This window comes from Amphiura filiformis, chromosome 3 (assembly GCF_039555335.1).
Source record: "Amphiura filiformis chromosome 3, Afil_fr2py, whole genome shotgun sequence".
In the NCBI taxonomy this organism is placed as follows: domain Eukaryota; kingdom Metazoa; phylum Echinodermata; class Ophiuroidea; order Amphilepidida; family Amphiuridae; genus Amphiura; species Amphiura filiformis.
In genome coordinates this window covers 34,748,408-34,771,958 of record NC_092630.1, presented here as the reverse complement: position 1 = coordinate 34,771,958, position 23,551 = coordinate 34,748,408, and the positions used below count along the sequence as shown (strand labels likewise).

Genomic DNA, 23,551 nt, shown 5'->3' with positions numbered 1-23,551 from the left:
TGCAACCTGATATCGAAGGTAAATAACCTTGTAACCTGATGTCGAAGGTATAGTAAGTGTCCTTGCAACCTGATGTCGACGATAAGTAACCTTGCAACCTGATGTCGCAAGTAAATGACCTTGCAACCTGATGTCAAAGGTAAGGGACCTTGGAACCTGATAACGAAGGTAAGTAACCTTGCAACCTGATGTCGAAGGTAACGTGGCCTTGCAACCTAATATCGTAGTTAAGTGACCTTGCAACCTGATGTCGAAGGTAAGTGACCTTGCAACCTGATGTCGCAGGTAAATGACCTTGCAACCTGATGTCGCAGGTAAATGACCTTGCAACCTGATGTCGAAGGTAAGTGACCTTGCAACCTGATGTCGAAGGTAAGTGACCTTTTAATCTGATGTCGCAGGTATTGTAACATTGCAACCTGATGTCGGAGGTAAGGGACCTTGCAACCTGATTTCGAAGGTAACGTGGCCGTGGAACCTTATATTGAAGGTAAGTAACCTTGCAATCTGATGTCGAAGGTAAGGAACCTTGGAACCTGATATCGAAGGTAAGTGAACTGGCAACCTCAGGGAAGTAACCTTGGAACCTGGTGTCGAAGGTAAGTGTAACATGATGTCGCAGGTAAGGAACCTTGCGCTCTGATGTTGACGGTAAGTAACCTTCCCAGCAAACAAAAAAAGGGGTTTAAATAGGTTATTTTTGGGTTTTGGTAAAAACGTTTCAGGCCTAATAACATTAAATGCCGCGTCAAGGTCATATTGGGATCATTAGGGGTCACTCGGGGTCAAATTGCCATAGATTGTCGCAGGTTTATTAGATTTGGTGGGAACGTCCACCAAAGCGAGACCAAAATTGTCATATTGGGGTCATTTGTGGTCACACGGGGTTAAATTGCCATAGATTGTCGCAGGTTCATGACATTTGATGGGAACGTCCACTAAAGCGAGTTCAAAATTGTGAAGGTCATATTGGGGTCATTCGGGAACTCTCAAAACATAGCATTTGTGTGTATTAATGGCCATTTGCCATTTTTGTTCCCATTCGGAAAGCGTATCTAAATCTTCCTGTAGAAGATTTGAGTCGACTCCTGTTGAGTTTTAATCTGTCTATATATCACGCAATCATCTGCGAACAAACGAACTGTTGAGTGCAAATTATCCGGTAAGTCATTCAGGTATATGAGGAAAAGGAGAGGGCCAAATACCGTCCCTTGTGGTACTCCTGATTCCACGCTAACCCAGTTTGAATGTTCGCCTCCAACAACAACACGTTGTGAACGGTTTGTAAGAAATGCTTTTGAGCCCAGTTTTAATATTGCCAGTTGTACAGGGTGAGTCAAAAAAAGTGCAATAGAGAAAAGAATCCATTTTTATTTAAGAACCGAGTTTTATTTTATATATGATATATCCATCAGTGACCTTGTGTGAAAATATCAAGGAATTAGCATTTACCGTTTTGTTTTTATGACACATTTTATAGCGCTACCCAATTTTAATGTTTGTCCAAGAGACATCTAAAATAGAACTGCATCATATGCGGCGTCATGTGCATAGAGCAATATTACCACTAATTCGTTAATGCATTCAGCCGCTGATGTCTGCATGGAGTGCGTTTGATACAAATGTACATGTATGTTGGTGCCATCAAATCAATTATTAATTACCTCTTTTATTCAAGTATTTTTAAATTTAATATCGTAATTAAACTAAATGTGCACAATTCTGCAAACGCGGGCACATTAAAGGTGGCTCAATCGGCTACGGTGTCATACTTATAATACTAGCTCATACTACACGAAAGGGTGGGAGGACACTCACATGTAAAGGTGGTAAGGGTATGTGCGGCCGTCAAGGGTTACTTTTCGTGCTCTCCGAGTCTCAGGCAGTTCTTTAAGACCGACCACATTTGGATCTGCTCCAGTTCCCCCAAATTACGTAAATGTCCACTTTTTGCGGCAATTTGGCGCAACATTTGTCGATTTTGTCATTCCCCCTCCCTGAAATTTAATTTGGCCATTTTGTTCCGACCTGTTTAATAGTTTTGAGACGCATAATGGGCCGAGGGACATCCGTCTAAGGCTATTGACAATAGCCTGGTGACTGACCTCTGTACGGTCAGTGAGCATACATACGCCATGAGGTCATCTGCTTTTAGACTGCCTCCACGAGTATAGCCTACACTGCGATTTAGTTCGGCACATAATCAGAATTTGTGTCAGTTTTTGAGCTCAATACGCACGGTTCTTTCTCAATACGCAAGCCACCAGTAACGACTATCATATCCTTTCAACACATATATTCAAGTGCAAGCATAAAAATATGGCTTCTTTAATTTGCAAGACCTAGATTGATGACCGTAACTGAGTTAGGGAGTGTTCATAAATACTTTGGTGGGGGGGGGGGGGGCATGGAAAATATTGGGGGGCAAATTTTTGGGTCCTAAAAAGGGGGGGTCAAAAAAAAATTCAGTCCTTAATAGGGGAACAAAAACAATTGAGGGTAAAATTCCGGGGTAAAATGTACGAGAAGGCATGTACATTCCAAAGTTTTATGTATTCAATTTTGTAATCTCAAGCTACAAATCTACCAAATGTTCGCACTTTACAATTTGGGTGTAATTAACACTATGACTCCAATGAGTAATAACTCCAAACGGTAATTTTTAGCTAATGAGTTAATGACCATAGGGGTAGATCCCAGGGGGATAAATCCCCCCAATATTTTGATAGGGGGGCTGGTCCATACAATCATCCCCCCAATGTTGACGCCTGTATATGGGTTTCTATTAACCAAAAATTAACCCCATATTGCCATATTTGGTCATTTTAAAATAAAAAGTCCCGTAAAAAGTGCAAATTTTTTTGCGAAGAAACATTGGCACTTTTTATTTTAATTAATTCAAGTTCTTGAAATGAGAACCTTCCTTGTTGTTGGCTAAAAAATGACGACAGGTGGGGGGAAAAGAATCTACCTGATTGATTGACGTCGCGTCGCGGCAGCTGTTTTCCTACTGATACAAGTGGCATGACGTCACCTCATTAATATTAATAACCTGTTCTCCATGGTTGTTTACTGACTCTGGTTCATACCAATATTGCGATCACTTTTAAAAAGTTGTTCAATGTTTGCCTTTTTTTCTGGTTCATGACTTTTGTGTAGTTGAGAGTCATCATGGCATCTTTCCATCGGTTTTCAGTTGTTGGTAATCTTACCAGGTTCAAAGCAATACGTTCTATGCAGTCGCATGTAAGTATAATTTTAAGTAAGCTTAAATCATTCATTACCTGTATGCATCAATCATGTATAAGAACCTTTAGAGTTAACACATTTGCTAGTCAGCCAAATTGGCTAAACCGGGGCCCAAACACAATACATATTTACATTTCCCTAATTAAGTGCCAATAAATTTGGAAAATATATTCAAAATAGTTTACAGAATTGCTATAATATATCACATTTAAATATCCAATTCCTGGCTATATATAGGTATCACAGGGAAACCTCGGTTAACACATTTGTTAGTCAGTCAAAATGGCCTAAACCGGCAATACAAATTTACATTGAAATTAAAAAGAAGCTTTTTAAGAAGGAAACCTTCATAAATATGTTGTCTATACTTCACTTGACCCAAATACATTATATGATTTTTTTTGGTGATGAGAGACTCGCACAGGAATTTCAGAGAGATTTTGATAGCAGTTCCATTAAAAAAAAGGTGCTATCGTCATGAGACTAAGATCTAGAAACACCCCGTAATGCTGTTTTGGGAATTTTGCTAGGAGAATCTTTTTGATGAAAGTCAATCTTTGACAAGATGTAACTTTGCTACGGAAAGTGCTATGACAAAAGGTTTTCAGTGTTGGCTTTCTTTACTCAAGGGCTTTAATTTGATATATAAAATGATGCAGTTTGATGGCAAATTTGAATTCACCTGGCATACCTATATAATAGGGTATTCCAAAAATCAATATACAGTGAATAATTAGTAACAATAATGGTACATGTTCATGCAGGCATATACATGATGCACAATTAGCCTACATCAATAAACTATTTAACAATAACCAGAGATCAATATGTCATCAGATTAAATCCTTTTACTGTAATAATCTCCTTTGAGAAGATTTATTTTATATTTCAAAGATAAAACAATATTGAAATTTATTTCATATGCATGCATACAAAATTAAAGCCCATTGTATTGTATGACCCACATTCAGTGTTCGAAATAAGCACTTATCCTCTTGTCCTCTTGTCCAAAAATCACTGGGGACAACCATATTGAGCTATGTACTTATCCCCTGGACAGCCACTATATTTTACCTCTAAAAGTATGACGCATTTTGGGGACAACCAAAATGTATTAAGGACAAGCAGAATTTATGCTTTAGTTATCCTCGGGATAACCTCCATATTTTCCTTATTTCGGACACTGCCCACATTCCACTGCATTAATTAAAAGCTTGTTAAATCCTTAATTACTACAAGTTTATTAAGATTAACTTGGCAATTATAGTTATAGAAAGTTAAAAAAAAATAAGATTAACATAAATGGCCAATTCCATGCCAAAAGTGCCTTTTGTAACGTCCGTAACAAAATTTTGGAACATTATTGCTCTAAACAGGAGCATTTATTTCAAACTTGCTAATCATGCCTCCATAGATTGATGTCAGACCTACTTCAAGATAGTAAAGAAAAAAATCTGAGAAAGCACCTTGACAGTTTTTTTTCATTATGTAAAACGTTACGGACGTTACATTTGAGATAAAATGTAACGTCCGTAACACAAAATAAACAGTGTAGGACGATATAGGAGTATTAATTGCAAACTTGCTTTTCATGTTTACATAGATTGGAGTCAGGGCTTGCTCAATATAGTTAACAGAAAAAAATAAAACACAGAACTGAATGGAGATTTAAGGATATGTACCATCTGTCAAAAAGGCAGGCACTTTTATGTAACGTCCGTAACGCTTCGTTTCTAATTTCTGTAGCTAATTAACTAAGAAAGCCAAAACAAAATTGCTTCATTATATTGAACATTAGAGTGTGTACTAGTAGCATACTAAGAAATAAAGTGTTATCCTAACAGCAAACATGTGTGCTATTCACTTAAAAGTTGCAAGTTGCATGTATCTGTAAGTTGTAACGTCCGTAACGGTGGAATTGGCCAAATGCAAATTTATGCATTTTTAATTCTACTATAGTACTAGGTAACAAAGTGCATAAATTTTATTAATGAACATCAACTTCCCATTGGAATTACACAGAGCTCCTCCGCTTCCGGCTCCTCCACTTCCGGCACCACCCCTGACTAATTAACTTAAAGCTGTTGTAATTAATTAATACATTTATTCAATTGTATTTGTTATTAAGGGAGTACTACACCCATTGCATTTTTTTTTGCATTTTTTTGCATTTTGTGAAGAAATGAGAAAAAGAAATTGGACAAAGTGGTATGCAAAATGAAGGGCAAATCTTCTCGCTCAATTGGTGGTATCAGTATCAATGAAGCGTACATGTTTCTACTAATGATATAAGCCAAAAGGTGGTACATCACTGATGTTTTAAATTCACTTCATTTTGGAAAGCTTACTATCAACGGATTTCGTTAAAATTTTGGATATGTGTTGCTAACACATTAGGGAAATAATGTTGATATGTAAAATGGGAATAAGTGGTCCCTGATTTCTTTTATGACTTCATGAACTTGGTGCTCCACAACTATCAAAAAACGAACCGGTTAAAATGCTTCTATTTTCAATGTTGAGCTATATTTTGTATTTTGAACTTGCGACACTATTTCACTGAAACTTAATTAAGCCATAGGTAACAGGTTACCACAACCACACTACAGCAATGTTGAAAAAGATTGTATTTTTTGTCACCTATACCACCATATTAGGTAGTTTTCCGTAAGCTTCATTTTTTGTGATTTTGGTAACTATTTTATATTTATTTGCCCAATCCATCTCAACTAGGCAATCTAAATTGTACTCACCATTTACATCCCAAGGTATTTTAGTATATCCACCTCACACATTTCCATTATATATCCAGTAACAGACAAAATATCAAAATTGATGCCTCATTATGACATGTATGATATCACAGACTATCACATGTATTCAAAATTGATGTCTGAATTTGACCTGAACCAATTGACCTATAACCTGACCTTTGATGACCTTATAGCCTTTTTTAATCTCTTTTCCTAACAACACATTAGAGAAGATAAATACATGGTGTAGTATTAAATTGTCTATGTGGAAGAGATTAGGCCTATTTAATTTATTCAGTGTTATAATCAGTGAGTACATTTCTATAGATGGTATAACAAAGGATTTAATGTATTCTATTCATGTACCCTACTTGAACATGTTGAAAAGAATAAATTATGGTTTGTTATGAAACACGCATCTGAGTTACTAGGATACATATAAACAAAAAATATATAGGGCTAAAATGACTTACTATACAATGGTTTAAAAGCACCTTTTTTTTTTTTTTTTTTTCTTTTTTTTTTATTTCACATGATCCGTGCATATATCGCCTAGCTATAAATGAAAAAATATTTTTTAGACCAATCAAACTAATATATGGGTGTAGTACGCCCTTAATTCATTAGATTTTTAATTTATCATATTCATGATGAATTTTAGCAAAAATATAGGAATAAGTAGACAAAATGATTTCGCAAAATGTGACAGCACCACCTTTTTCAGGGCCCCAGTATAAAAAACATGACCATATATGAGCAAATCACCTGTCCAAAATGATGGGTAGTTAGAGCTACATGTATAAGCATGTTATGGCCCTTAAAAAGAACTTAAATAGTCCAATGTCAAATATCTAGTCTTTACTCTTATCATTTTTCAGAAGGCATGTTGTCTACAGTTTTCTACAAGTACTTCAGCAAGGTAAGTCGCTATCACAAATTCATGGGCTATTCCAGTTGAAATCCATACACCCCTTATATTGAAGACATGACCTTAACTTTCCACACAGGGAGTGTGAATTTCAAGTCCTCCTGTATGGGAGATTAAGGTTATGTCTTCCATCAATTGGGGTGTGTGGATTTCAAATAGAATAGCCCAATAGGTGGCCTGACATCTATTTTATTTTATTTATTTTGCTGTCCATCACTGTCTGGGATAACGGTAGTGCACCAACAATTGACAAACTTGCCCTAGTACTTCTAGTGGGAAATGAATGGTGACCACAAAATGATGCAGAGTCCAATTGCTCTTCAAAATTGCAGAACTTTTTATAGGGATGTGGAATTTTTATAGTTTAGTTATATCTGAAGTAATAAAAAGAATAGAGGCCTTGCATGTGACGTATCATCCCGTAAATATGGCGGACTACTCAAATGCATTCAACAAAAGCATGATTGCAATCTACCGTGACAGTTCGTCTCACACACATAACCCTGCACTACGATCAAATAGGTTGATGACAACATTTGATTGAATGGACTGCACTCCGCCATAACTACGGTGAAGGACACCGGCTCAAATCCTTTGTTTGGAGCCAATCGATAAAAGAATGCAGGGCCTCTATAGAATCTCTACCAACTTCTCCCAAGGCCTTAAAATATCTTGGGTCGAGGGGGGATCTGAGCTTTGATTGGTCAGAGAACCCTAACCAGAAATTATCATTATCTACAGTCTAAGGCCAAATTAAAAACGAGAGTCTCAAAACTCCTCTGTTGTTCAAAATGTAATGTGGCAAATATTGATACAAAACAGAATGCAATAATTTTGAGTTCAAATAATTATACAAAAACTTATAGAGCAAAATTGCATTTTTAATTTCACACAAACTCATAGATTTAAAATTGATACGAAGGTTGGAAGGAAGTTTGTTTGATGCAACTGACGATCTATAGCACATGTATAAAGGAAAGTTTTCATTTGAATAGTAAAATGTAATGTAATGTAATACAAGAAATTCTCGATTTGTCACAGGTCTAGCCATGATTACCTCCATGAGAGCATTTTACCCACAATGCATTTCCAAGCTGGGTTACCAAGGTTACCCATACCCAAACTGGATAAAAGCTGCCAGCGTTACCTGGCATCTCAAGAGGTGATGCTGGATGCAGATGCTTTTGAACACACTAAAAAGGTGGTTGAAGCTTTTGAGAAAAATGAAGGACAGAGTAAGTTTACAAAATATGTGAATAATATTATATTATTTTATTTACTGTTTCTTTTCCTTGCCCTCTTCTTCCTCCTCTTGCTCTTTCTTTTCTTCATCTTCTTCTTCTTTCTCTCATTAGGCTTCTTCTCTGATTGTCTCTTACTTTTAAAAACAATTACATAAAAAAATGCAATACCAGGATACTGAAGATTTCATAGGCCTGTTTTTTTCCCCGAGTTGCATTCATTTGGTATTGTAAAACTTTTTTAAAAAACATGTTCTTTTGAATAAAAATATGAAATAATAACTACATGTAGTATAAAAGTGGACATTATCGTGCCTGTAATTTTCCCGCTTTGCCAATTTTGAACTGTTTCACATGCTTTTAAATTTGTGATTCTTAATTTTCATACATTGTAATATATTTGCACATTGTGATTCTTGCTATAGCTGCTTGAAGCGAAAAATAAATGTCTATACAAATGTACTGTAGCGCAACTTTGTCCACTTTACAGTATGTACTTATTATTGTTGATTCAGGCAATTCGAAATCTTGTTTTTAAGTTAACGAATACTCTATCAATATTGTCTCATTTTCTATGCTCATCAAACAGGTTTGAATAGTGATCTGATAGCCAATGACAAGCAAAATAAACACACCAGCTATGTGTCAGGTGAGTGATGAACCATACATATGACATAAAGATTCAATTTTATCAAGGGCTGCAGTGGTTCTAATGTGTGTACCTTAACCCTAATGGCCCAACTCCTATTTTTGTGGAGGGAAAGGAAAGGATGGTTTGAACCACCAACCAACCCTGAGGTGCAGATCAACCTACCAGCAATAACAAGCCATGGGTGTGGCCGTTGCCTGGCTAACGGTTTCGAGCAGATGCTTTGTAGAGTAGTATTTTGCAGTACTGGGTACTGAAAGGGTTAATGACCATGAGGGTACATGCTGCAAATTTCTGCTGTGATGTAGCAAGCAACTTTGGAATATACATGTATACCAGTCTCTCTAGCAGTAACACTAACCCTAATCGTAACGCTAATATTAATCCTAACCCTAAGACGTACATATAATAACCCTATAATACACTAATCACCAAAAATATCTAGGCACCTTGCATGAGAGTTTTAGAAGAAACCACTGGTAACCCATTGAACTACTGTGTGACTATATTTTGATCAGCTCGTTACATGTAATAGGCGGAAATGTTAGGCTTTTACCACTATGTCCAAAAGTAGACCAATGTTAAGAGTGCTATTAGTTGACCCGCCTGGTCTATTTTTTGTGTGTTTTAAAGAAAGTAGACAAAGTATAGGACTTGAAATAATAATTTGTGATGCTCCTCGTAAGATGTCACAAGAACATTCTCAAAATATTTTGATATTAATCTGTGATGTTATAGGGCCCGCCAATTACAAACTGATCAAAGTACATGTATAGTTTCCTTTCCAGCTGCTTAGTGTGAGAAAGGACTATTCATTATAAATACAGCACAGTAAAATACTATCATAATATTTTGATATCTGGGATGATTTTAACACTACTTAGGCCAACAAAAAAAAAGGTTTGTCTCAAAGCTCGCGCGCGCATTTGTAAAATCGTGAGATTTGGAAAAAAAAGAAATGCGGAATTTTTTTAATTTCAATTTTTTTTTTTTTTTTTTTTTTTTTTAGTTTTTCCAGAAAAATTCGCAAAATTCGATTTTTTCTCCAAATACCATGAAAAAATTTGAATAAAAAAAAAAAAAAATCGCATTTGCTTTCAAACCACTCGTGAGCTTTGAGACAAACCATTATTTTTTTTGGCCTTATAGGTGTCTAACTACTCTTTGGTGATTTATAGTGTAGTTATCTTGCTGATTATAGCTTCCAAGAAGTTAACTGTACCTATAATTATAATGCCAACCTTTCATTTAAACATTGTAAAATATTAGTCAAGAAACTTCAGGGACTAAATTATGTTTACAGTTGAAGAGCTAAAGAACATATGAATATGTTCTATAAACTTTGGAAAGTTTTGAAAAATTAGTAACCTTCCTTAAAAATGATAGAAACATTGCTGTTATTTTCATAGGTTTTTCTTTCATTTTCCCAAAAAATCAGGATCTTCATTTTCTGTGTAAAGTTATGGCAAATAAGTTGGTGGTATGTGTCCTTGACCTGCATAACCTCAATATTCAAAGCATTCTGCTTCATTTGAGAAAAATAGTTGTGACCATCCACTACAATTGGGCTAGAATATATTGGCAAAGCTACTTTTTACATGTAGATATGGTTCATTGAGCATATCAGTAAACAATAGAAAACAAATGATTCTTTTAGCCATCAATTATTTCACTGTAAAGTTTAATTAAAGGAGAATTGGCTTGTCTAATATCTCAAAAATAAAATTGCACTTTTTGTTTGTGATGGATGATTGCAAAGATTTACCCAAGTATTTTATAACTTATGATGAATATAATTATATATAATAACCTGACCATCAAACAATATGCTAACTATTCAAATGAACTAAATTTCTTACATCAAAATTTACCCTATGTATATGACCCTTCTTACAGATCGATGGTTCCATATTTATTTAGCTGACAGAGTTCCTGTGGTACTGAATTATAACCCTTTTATGTGCTACAAGAATGATGAGAGACCAGAGTACAATGACCAGGTAAGATCTTTGCTTGGTTGAACAGATTCACCAGGATCGGTAATAGTAAGCTCAGGAGACAAGGTTATATCTGATCCAGAAACTGCACTTGTGTACATTTCAGCAAGCACTGTTGCTTAACACTTGATGAATAGTGATGGTTACTTGCAGTTGTGAATATTTTCATTAACCATTTCACTGAGTTAACCAATGGTGCTGGTGATAACTGAGGTCAGCATAAGAAGGCTATCATTTTTTTCAGAAGGGGTCCCAAATTTTACAAAAAGTTGGCATCAATAAAATTGCGCCCCCCCCCCCCCTATTTTAGCAACAAAAATTTATGACCCTCCTACCACCGATACACCTTGCCCCCTAAACAAGCTAAAATTGTATTGAAATCAGTCTTTTAAAATTAAAATAAACACACTATCTGTGGTCATCTTGTGACTCCTACATTTTGGTCATCAAAATTTTATGTCCCCCCCCATTTTTTCCAAAAATTTATGACCCCGTCCCTCCCCATGTTAGACAGTTTCATCACCCAGGTTGGGTGACTTCTTCAGTAATGTGATGAGACTTTCCCACAAGACTTCTCATCCCTAGGGTGCACAGTTTTCAACAGCAGATCATATATATGTGATTCAGAGAATATATGCCTTAATTGGGATTTGACATTACACTCCTGATGACTCTACCAACATCAAATAATTTGACTTGAATTTGAATAAATAGTGCACCAAAAAATATCTCACATTTTTGGGACAAATTAAATAATGTAACCTAGAAAAGCATAATCTATGCATGCGTAGGTTGTTTTGAAGCAATCAGTTGCTGAAAGAGAATTCAATGTATTATTTTACATATGACCCAGAGAGTCAGGATATTAAAGGACAGTGTCAAAAAGTTGACTTTGTCAGGATATGGTGATTTATCATTTAAATCTTTACATTTGTAATTGCTGAAGTCTGATATATGATAATCATTTGACTGTACTAAATAAAGAATTTGTCCAACAATGCTGCTTTTTCTTGCAGTTGATACGGGCAACCAACTTGACAGTGGCGGCATTGAAGTTTATGAAAACATTGAGAGCTAACAAACTGGATCCAGAAGTGTTTCACTTAAACCCTGCTAAAACTGACACTCCTGGTTTTAAGAAAATAGCCAGGTAAGATATGATGGATACTATACTAGTTCGTCAATAGTATATGTACCTAAACTGAGGAATTGCACATTGATCCATTGGCCCTATTTACTATAAATATTTTACATTGAGGGGTAGAATTTCTTTTCACTTTGCGAGAATCCACTTTGATTCTGGCAACAGTGTTTTACAAGAATCTTATCCTTTAACTTGGTGGGTTGGCTCAAAAATTCTACAAGAATCTCGTTAGATTCATGCAAGTCAGTTTTGGAGATTCTTATGAGAATGGATTCTCACTGAATTTCTGAGTCTGTGTATGTAGGTGAAAGAGATAAGTTACCATTCATTTATCAAATTTCAGATACCTTTGTGCCTAATCAGGAAACTTCAGTGACCAAGTGGTTATTAGCATCTTTAGGCAGAGATTTTGTGTAAACTGGTCTGCCCCCCCCCCCCCCAAAAAAAATTATGTGGGGAGTAGGTTATTAGGCAGATATAAGTAGATGTATGGGTGGTCATCAGTGTGTGGCTCAAGGTTGATAGAGTTCTGGCTGGAGAGTTCTGGTGCTGTGTATGTTGGTGTGACATTATTTTGTTCATTTACATACCTGGATCACAAATCTATTTCTATCACTGTAATGTCATTATGCCAAATTACAATAAGTAATAATATTACAATAAGTTTAATAGGATTATGACTAGGTACTTCTTATTCCTATTTTCCTCCTTTGTTATTATGTAAAGAAATTGTGAATTCTGAAGTTTTATTTTACATTCTTGTAGGTGGATACCAAGTTCACTGGCAGCTTACTATGCAATTCTCAACAAAGCCTTCCCTCTAGATATGAGTCAATATTTCCGTCTCTTCAATTCCACACGGGTACCCCAGCTTGGAAAAGATGTCCTGAAAACAGAACCAAGTGGCAAGCATCTACTGGTCGTCAGGAATGGTCATCTTTATACATTTGATGTTCTAGACAGAGATGGTAGGTGACAAAATAATTTAATATCAGGGAAAGAAAACAAATTCATTCACAGCTGAGAGTTCCTTGTTTTAGTGCACTGGCCTGTAAATCCTTTCAAAATAGCATTGTAGCCTCCAAGCATTGATGTCCTCTTTTGACCATTATGCATTGTGAAAATTACAGAATTTGATAACAGGAGCCTCTGATGATAAAATATCAGTTGTGAATGCGTTAAATTGTCCAGTTATGTCCTTGTGGCACATTTATTCACATACTTATTAAAATCAGCCTCGGCCTTAATGCAGCTGCAGTGTTATCCCATGCTTTGTCTAGATCACAAGTATTATACCTGTAATTTTAGAAGCACTTTTAAAAATATAAATTCCCCATATAAAGGAAACAAGCTTGTCTGCACTTTTCTGTATATAGACAGATCCAGAATAAAATAGCAGGTCATATGCTTTGCAAGTGTTTGTATTTTATTTGCATATTCAAATTTTGATATACATCTCTTATCTCAATCCAATCCACAGGTAACATTGTACCACCAGCAGAGATCCAAGCACACCTGCAATATATCCTCAAAGACAACACACCACCACCAGAACATCCACTAGGCTACCTCACAACAGAGAACAGAGATATCTGGGCATCACTGAGGACTCAGCTTGTGAATACCAGCGCTAGGAATACTGAGGTCTTGGATAAGATCGATACAGCTGTGTATTGCTTGTGTTTAGATGAGACAGCACCAGAAGAGGCAGAGGATATGAATAGGAATATGCTCTATGGGGATGGTGCAAATAGGTAAAATATATCTTGTACTATCAATAGATACTTTGTACGAACTCACATGCCTAAGAGATACTCATGTTACCCTACCTTCTTTTGCTTTTAACCATTTATTTGGTTCATTAGCATATCTATGCCTGTTGTACCAAAGATGCAAAATCAGAATTTTATGGTGTTTTAGCAAATCACTGATAATCAGATAACACAGATATTGTCTTTTTACTTTAGAGGACAGAATTACTAATGACTTTATTTGTTGTGTACCACACAGGTGGTTTGACAAGTCTTTCCAGTTAATCATCTGCAAGAATGGCTTAACAGCTTGTAACTTTGAGCATTCCTGGGGTGATGGAGTAGCGGTTCTGAGATTCTTCAATGAAACATTCAAGTATACAACAGAAACACCTTCTATCTCGCCGTCATCTGCACCAGCTAGCATTGATTCCTCCCAATGTGTATCTAGGGTAAGGTTTAATTTTTATTTATTTTTATTTATCCTTACTGTTTGCAGACATTTCAGAATATGTACAACCACAATGTACATGTAGGGAGCCAATGCAATGAGGCCAGCAAGGTAGTGGTTTGTTCAGTAGAAGATGATCCAGTTCATGAGAAGTTTTTATAAAAATAAAGGCATAAAGGCCAGCCATGATAAAGGAATCTGTGTTTTCATCTACTGGCCCCTGTACGGTACTGCCTGATTCCTCGTTCAATGCAGTAATAAGTTTGACCAGAGAAGATAAAATAAAATATTACATCTTCTCTGGTGTGACCTACAAATTGTCTTGACTTTGAGAATAAAAGATAGATTTTGTCTTTTGCCTATCCAATATCGTGTCATAATGGATGGTCTGGCCAATATTTTGAGTAGTGGATGCCGGCGCAACTACGATAAAAATATTGGCCACCCCATGACACGATATTGGATAGGCAAAAGACATAATCCTATCTTTTATTCTCATTCTTATTCAGTTTTAATGTAATTTTTGCGAGAAAAACTGCCTTTTTTCAGAAAAAAATAAAGTTGCTTTTGTGAGGACATCCCCGTTGTTTTAAATGAACAAAACCATCACAAACATCTAAGCCGCCGAATCGCGTTCTTAGTTCTCGCACACGCGAACGCATTATCGCTACGATCATTGAATGGCGCTACGCCTGACTAATATCACTATCAACTATTGTGAGATATTATACACCAGAAAACCAATCAAATTACGTGAATTCTTTACAAGATGCACCCATTGAATAAGAATGTTACTTGACTGAGTGCACAACAAACTCAAAAATGTCCTAAGATGGAAAAATTGACAAAAATTCAAGATGGTGGCAGATCAACAGTGCCCTCTTTTAAATACCTTGGCTTACATTTTGATCAAACCCTATCCTGGAATGTTCATGTTGATAATGTTATTAAATCTGTGGTGAAATATATTGGGTTGTTCTACAGAATAAGAAAGTATCTGTCTCAGGAAAGTCTTACCATTTTACACAATTCCCTTTTATTGCCAAGAATTGATTACTGTGATATTGTATGGGGCAACTGCAGCAAGTATTTATGTGACAGAATAGAGCGCCTCCAAACAAGATCAGCCAGGGCTATTCTAAGGAAACCAATTCGCACAAGTAATGAGTATCTTCGTAAAAAGATGGGGTGGGAAACTTTGGAAAAACGCAGAAATTACCATCTCAATCTTGCTGTTTTTAAATGTCTTTCTGGGCTGGTCCCAAATGCTTTGTGCAATCATTTTTCACTTGTAGGAATTCACACACTCTCAATACTCGCCGAGTGCTCATGGGAAAATTAGACCCATTAGGCCTTTTCTTGAATATGGCAGGCGCTCATTTCAATATAGGGGGCTCTAGCTTGGAATCAACTCCACAATTCAATCATTTCTCCGTTACCAACCAGTACTGGTGTTTTTAAATCAAGATTCTATCCAAAATAGTAGGTTTATAAATTTCTCTTGCCACCAAACATTGGTTTAAAATTTAGGCTCTTTTGTTGAGTATTTTTAAATAATAGGCATTGCAATGATTGTTACAGGATCAACTTTTGCCAAATTTCTTTTGTTTAACATTTTTTGCTGTTTGATTATTGTGTTCTATCCTTCATTTTGTAGCCACTAAGTTTTTATCCATTTCCTTTGATTATTTGAATGTAGTTTGTTGTTTTTGAAATCCTGATTTAAATTATTATGCTGGCATGATGTTTTATCATTTTAAAATTTAAATTCTCATAGTGCAATAAGAAATAATAATAATATGAATTTTGTCAATGTATTTGAAAATGTAGTATAATTAATGCAATATAGTGTGTGCTATGTATTATTTTTTTACCTATCTTTTAATATTATTGTTGTACCCAATTAATTTTGGTAATTCATGTAATTTAAGTTAATATAGTAAATTATTCTAAGTGTTTTGTAATTATTTATTTGTATTTTTAGTATGTAATAACTGGGCCATATGGAAGAACAGGGGAATACTTAAATTTTCCCCTGAATATGGACCCAGTATAAAGAAGAAATAAACAAACAAACAAACAATCAAAACATGAATACCCTCTACAATGGCTGGTACAACTTTTTGTCTAGTTTCTTGATCCCGGTTTCAGTTTACAATATACATAATAGAGATAATTGCATCCGGCTTGGGAAAATGTGTATTAAATGTCATTGATAGTGTGTTAATAAATATTAACTGATTTTCAACATCAAATAGTATCCTCTTGTATGTTTTCATTGTAGATTCAACTGGATCTAGATCCACAAGTAAAGGAAGGTATCAAAACAGCCAGACAGAAGTACATGGACTACACTGGATCTCTAAATGTAGAAACTAAACAGAGCTTCTCATTTGGCAAAGACTTCTTGAAATCTAATAAAGTTAGCCCAGATTCTGTCATGCAATTAGCCTTTCAGGTAAGCGGAGTGATTTTTTTCTTTTTTTTTCATATTTTACCCCTTTTAATAATCTTAGTTAAAAGTTAATGGCATTGGTAGATGTTTTAAGATTTGGACCAAAATTGTCACAAGGTTAGTTTATTTATGTCAAATTATTTTAGTACTCGACAAGGAAAGAAAGAAAAACAGTAAAGTACACTATATCAATTTTTGAAAACTCGTAATGATATGAACTTCAAACGTAGTTAAGAACAAGAGCTCTATAGAAATTGTCATGCGAGACATGACACACAAGCAGACCTGTTGATGGGTCAAGTTTGAGCAATTTAGAAACTTGACCTTTGACCCCTAAACTTTGACCTTTGGGGTCATAAATATTTTTAACATGTTTAGAATGTCGTAAGAATAATTCCTGTTGAATTTGAGCTCGATTGGACCAATTTCGAAATTTGACCTTTGACCCCTATAACTTGACCCTTGGGTCACGGATGGGGTCAACTGCTCTTGCATTGTGCTTAGGATGTCATAAGAAAGATTCCTGGTGAATTTCAGCTTAATCGGAACTTATACATGGATTTTGATTTTTTTAAATTTTTGATTGACCTTTTGATCCCCTTAATGACCTTTGACCTCAATGAAAAAAAAACCTTATGTACACCGACAAAATGCATTGTTCCAATTTTAATTTAAAAATTCTAACATGTTTAGTTCTCGAGATAAAAATTCTTGAAGTTATTCAGCTAAAAACAGGAAGTGACTCCTTAATGACCTTTGACCCCCAAAATAAAAATACCATGCATACATCAGGGAACACTGATTCATGTATGATGGTTATATTATTCTGGTCTGTTTATCTTTTGAGATAAAAAATTTTTGAACATTTTTGATAATTTTGGTTTTGGACTGAAGTAACCCCTTAATGACCTTTGACCCCAAAACTGTAGGCATCCTAAAGACCCCGTCTAGTAGCAATGCATGTGTGCTAATGGCGACAATCTGCTATGTAATTTGTAAAGACAGTGATTTTTTGAGTATTATTTACAAGTTTTTCAGACTGTAACCGGAAATGACCCCTTAATGACCTTTGACCCCTTATCAATGAACACCCTATATACACCGACCATAGACGAGTCATGTGACCAAACCGTGTCATCATCGCATGTTGTTTGTAGGAGAAGATACATTTTGAAGAAAAATCACATTGTTGACCTCTTTATCTAGGTCAAAGGTCACACGTAGTTCAAAGTCATATGACATGTGCGGGGCAATGCCAACGGTCCTTCTGACAACGTTTAGTTAAAATACGCCAACCCGTGACTGAGTTATACGTACGAATGTGGTCGACAGAAAGAAGAACGCTAAGAAGACAGTACAAGCCGGCGTTAAATCAGTCGGCTTGTAACAACAAATTGTATCATCAGGTAATGCAATTAAGAGATCCTAGATACTCTGTAAATTGTACACTGGTCTCTATGTATGTGAACTGTACAGTGAGAAGAGTCCATAGACCCAATATAGCTAATTCGGCTCTGTGTAAGAGACTAATTACAGCAGTGCCAAATTTTGAACCATTCTCAAGCAACAATATGCCTGCACCATATTTCATTTTTTGTATCACTAACTAAGTGTTAGTATTAGTACCGGTAATAAAAATGTTTAAAAAATATTTTTATGGCAAGCGTCTATAATGCAAGACTATGATTACAAAATGTATATTATTGACTCTATTCTTTAATTTTAATTCTATTCTTCATTTTTTGTGTGCACACAGATGGGCTTCTATAAACTAACAGGGAAAGTAGCTGGTACCTATGAATCATGCAGTACAGCTGCCTTCAGACATGGCCGTACTGAAACCATCAGGTCTGCCACCAAGGAAACCAAGATGTGTTCACAAGCTTTTATGGAGGGATCAGGAGTCACTGATGCTGAGAAGAGAAGTCTTATGCAGATGTGTTCAGATAAACATAATCAGATCACCAAGGAAGCTGCAATGGGTTAGTTATTAAAGTGTTTGTTTTAAAAATTCCCTCTTGCCCTACTGGAAGCTACTGGATATTTTACTTGCCCTGCATCTGAATGCTACGTTAGTGTTCAAACAAGGTGTGGCATACAGGGTGGGACATCTTGCACAAAATGTATACATCCATAGCAAAAGGATGCACTTGTCGGCTGCTACATGTGTCTCTTTTTACATAATAGCTACGAATAAATACAAGACTTGTCTCAGGTGGAGGTCACTTCAAATCATTTTTAAGTTGCATAGTTTAGGAACGTTCTCTGTATTGAGGATGATTTGAAGTTACTGCCACGTGAGATGAGTCGGGACATGCCCATGTCATGTATATACAAATTTTATTACACAGTTACTCATTGCCAATACAGAGGTCAAACATATGGACATAATCTGTTTTAATCACAAAATTTTAAATATTTCAACTGTTCAGAGACTAATTAATAGATAGAAGGTATGCAATACGACATTACTCATGACAGAGTCATATCATTTGAATAAATTTCTATCCTCCAAGAGACCCCCACTGGGAGTTTCCCATGATAAAACACTGAAATACATTTTTGTATGTGGTAGTTGTGAATGGCAGTGGAATCAATCTAGAGACCTGTCCCTCTGTCATCTTAGAACTGTCCTCCAACATGGCTGCCATTTCAATTGTTATACTGTTCTGGGTGGTTTATTGCATAGGGTCTATAATTAAATAAGCAGGAGAGATTCTTGGATTTTACATATGCGCAGGATTTCACATATTGGAGTTAAGATCGCGATTCATCTGCCTGATACCCCTAACTTAAGCCAAACTGGGTAGAAAATGATACTGTTGAACTTGTAATTTGTTACACTAATTGCAAAGACCTTTCACAGTGGCTGACTGCTTGTCCTGATCATCTTGTGAAAAGAACTAGTGACTGACGCCTGAGTCACACAATGCTACACAGCTTGTTCGGGGAATGAGGTGCCGATGTGATGATGATGTGACTCAATTAGCCAATCAGAACCCCACTTTCTGTTTACGCTGCGTGCCAAATCGGGCAATTAAGAGTCTTTGCAAAATACTGTAATATGAATCAAAATAAGAATAGACCCAGTGATGATATCTTTCTCTTTTATCCTGTGTACATCCAACAGGTCAAGGATGGGACAGACATCTATTAGCACTACGTTTCTTGGCTCAGGACAAGGAGCTTACTCCAGATATATTCACAGACCCAGCCTACGCCGCCATCTGTCACATCATCATATCAACGAGTACGCTATCCAGTCCAGCTGTAATGGCAGGTGGCTTTGCACCTGTAGTACCCAATGGATTTGGTGTAGGCTATGGTATTTTGGATAACGAGCATGGTGTGAACATTACAAGCTATCCGGCATCATACAATGTCAAAGACTATGTAGAATGTGTTATGGGAAGCTTAAATCAAATACATGATGTTCTACAGGCAACGTCCAATTCCAACTGATTAGAACTGTAGGTAGATCAGACAAAATGGGCTATTCCAGTTAAAATCCACACTACCCCTGTGGAAGATTTTGGAAATATCCTCCATAGAAGGAGTGTGTTTTTCAAATGTAATTGGTCAGGGTTAATCATTTTGAAACCCATACTCCCCTGTATATTATGGCTTTACCATCTTCTTCAACAACTGGTGTAAGTATTTCAAATGGAAGTTACCCAAATGTCTATTCTATTTGAAACTCATACTCCCTGTATGGAAGACTTTAGCTAAATCTTCCACAGGGGTAGTATGGATTTTAAATGGAATAGCGCAATGGAAATTATAACAATTATTTTATTTTATGATGCGTAATTGTACTGAATGTTTTTGGGTTTTGCTAACATTGTGTGCAATATTTTTTGTACTTGTCAAATGTTTTACTTAATTTCACCGTGTAATGGTAAACTACACAAATGAAAATATGATATAATAAGAGTGCATTAATGCACAAAGATAATTTAGCGGATTTCAGTTCAACAGATAACCCTAACTTTCTGATGGGGGTTTGGTCACAGATGCCTTGTGTGTTGCCCTTAACACCCACTGGTGGTATTTGGCAAGGTTAGGGATAATAAGCAATTGAGTGAGCTAAAGAGGAGAAAGGTGGGTGCGCATATGTGGTGTGTGTGTGTGTAAGAGGCAAAAAGTGTTGCTAACTTGTCAGTATGACAAACAATGAGCCCATGTCGCCTATCCCTGTGAATATACCTCCGGGATCATAGTGGCATATAAAAAGCCAAAAACCTTGTTATGTGCATGCATTCCATGCTGTTTTTGGCCATATTTTGGGTAGTCGCCTTTTGGCTATATGGGTCATATTAACCCTAACATTCTGATTGGGGTTTGGTTGGATGTGCCCTGTATGTTGCATGCCCATCCCTTCTGAATGGTGGTATTTTGTGGTATTTGGTAGGTTTAAGGGATCAAAAAAAATAGCATTGTGATCAAAATATAGTAACAGGGAATGATGATTAACTTAAACTATTACTTTTATTTAACTTAGCCTATCAGTTTCAATCATTCTTCTCTTATTACCGTACTGTCTCGAGTATAATAGTCCCACCCTGTTTTCAAAATTGGAGGCTGGGACTATACTTGAATTTTTTGGTTTTGTAGTGTCCCTGGACCTAGAGCTAATTTATAAGTCAACCATGAATGATACTAGCATTTAGCTCTAGGTCCAGGGACACTCCAAAACTGAAAAAATAAATAACTTAAAAAAAACTTTACTCGAAGGTGGGATTATACTCGCGTCATATGAACCCACAAAAGTATGCTGCAAAATTCTTATTGCTACCACCTGCACAAGTACACTGTTGTCAAAGTACCTGACTGGTACACACAAAGTACCTACATAGTACCAATGCTGTTAATGCACAGGACTCACCAGCAGTGGTACTGCACTGGTACTCCCCTGGTACCAGCCAAGTATTGGTGACAGTGTACTGTAGGTGACCCCAATAGGAATCTTGTAGTGCTCTTCCATTACTTGCCATTATTATAGTGACGTGATTTATATGAAATTTGCCATGTATTCAAAATGTTAGCATTCGATATCAGGTAAGTTACATACGCACAAATATTTCAGTGGTATAATTTAAAGTTGTATATTTGGATATTGAAAAATATTGGTTTGATAAATCAATAAATGAACCAAAAGTAAAATACAATTCTATGTGAGTGTATAATGATGTATGTTATTATTGTGTGAAATAATGTTACAAATAACTCCCATCTCTATTATGATGGGCTGTCAGCGATATAGAATAAAAACTAGATAACCAAAGGACCAATCACAGGATGAGCTAGCTGGAGGAATGGCGACCATTATGCTAATTAGGAGATTTTATGTCCGTGACATCATTTTTTGCCAAAAATTTTTGTGCCGAAAAATGACGAACAATTTCAGTTTTCTTTCCATTACTGTTATATTGTGAAAAACCATATAGCTGTGGAGTTAGTCCAATATGTTAGGAAAATATTCAAACCGATGACCCCATGTTGACACTGGCTAAATAAGCTGTATTTTCACTCGTAAGGGTGACAGTCACTGTTGCAATTTCGTCATTTTATTTTTCACAGACGAAATGAGAAGATTTGACCTTTTGAGGTCATTTAGTAAACCTGTTTACCAGTCGTTTTGATTTTTGTAACAACAGTTCGCCCTTTGAAAAGTGAACTTCGACGTATGTGGTGCGAAACTTTCTTGCCACCACTTGCCAAGTTTTCTTACGGTGCTTCCCGAATCTTTTTATCGTGTGGTTGATCAGTGCATGAGCGGTAATGACACACGGCACCAGGGCATTCGCTTAACTGCCTTGTGGGCTTTTATGCTGGCGAAGTGATGTCATAATCGGATTAACTACCATAGCAATAGATGAATACAACTACAGCAGGTTGCACTCATCACATGTCTTTAATCATATAATAAATTGAATACAATACCACTCTTTTCAAAGAGACTAATCTTACAGGTGCAAGTGATTAGCATTTCTTTGACATCTATCTATGGTTCAATGCATCAGTACCGCATTATCGTTGTAGTGCGGGCGATATAGAGGGTATCCACTTTACTCATGCGTGACTCCTAACAAAAGGCGCTGATTCCCGTAGTATTCCTCATTCAAAACAATTCAATGCACGACCTCGGAGTTACCTGCATGACTTAAGACTTTGGCAGGCAATTTTGAGGCAGTCACGATTGCACATGCAGGTACTTCTTTTGAAAGTCTTAAACAAGGTATAGCAGTCGCGGATAGCATATGCAACTTATAGAACACGGATAACCTCTATTGTCAAAATTGTATTCATCTATTGCTATGGTAGTTAATCCGATTAACTCCGTCACTTCGCCAGCGTATAATGTTCCATTTGAAATCCATACACCCCTTATGGAAGACATTACCTTAATCTCCCACACAGGGATGTAGATTTCAAATGTAGTCACCCATTCGGGTAACCTCATTTAAATTCACACTTCCATATGGGTGTATGTAATACAGCAATGGGCTATTCAATTTGAAATCCACACTCCTCCCCCCCTGGAAGATTTAGAGGGAGTATGGGTTTTCATACTTCCATTTAAAATACCATCTCCTGTAGTGTAGGTAAAGCCATATACAGGAGAAGTATGTACACAGGAGCACAGCAGATTTGAAATGGAATAGCCTAATGCAGTCACATAACAACATGTCCCTGTGGGTGAATAGCTACTGTTAATTTGGTCAATTCACAATACTAGTATGATGCAGCTCTAGCTGTTGGTTGGGAGAGGCCAAAATATGCAGTGCATTCAACATTTGACAAAAAGTCGACATTCAAAGCCCCCATAATACAAATGCGACACAGGAACATAATGCCATTAGCCTTTTCGAAGTATGGCGTACACAAAAGGAGGGCAGTCTTTTTAAGTTGGGTAAAACTCTGCAAATTCTT

General features: G+C 36.3%; 1 protein-coding gene across 2 annotated transcripts; it reads left to right on the top strand.

Moving 5' to 3' along the window:
- Positions 1–3,055: 3,055 nt before the first annotated feature.
- LOC140148418 (carnitine O-palmitoyltransferase 2, mitochondrial-like) lies at positions 3,056–21,786 on the top strand. Of its 2 annotated transcripts, none has more exons than XM_072170350.1 (12): positions 3,056–3,246; positions 6,884–6,921; positions 7,972–8,165; positions 8,761–8,820; positions 10,717–10,820; positions 11,834–11,967; positions 12,727–12,929; positions 13,442–13,715; positions 13,972–14,164; positions 16,448–16,621; positions 18,375–18,600; positions 19,749–21,786. In XM_072170350.1, the coding sequence occupies exons 1-12, from the start codon at positions 3,172–3,174 to the stop codon at positions 20,078–20,080; spliced, it is 2,007 nt and encodes a 668-aa protein (XP_072026451.1). In that variant the 5' UTR covers positions 3,056–3,171; the 3' UTR covers positions 20,081–21,786. The 2 variants fall into 2 exon arrangements, with proteins under 2 accessions (XP_072026451.1, XP_072026450.1); XM_072170349.1 differs by having other exon boundaries at positions 3,057–3,246; positions 6,881–6,921.
- Positions 21,787–23,551: the final 1,765 nt, after the last annotated feature.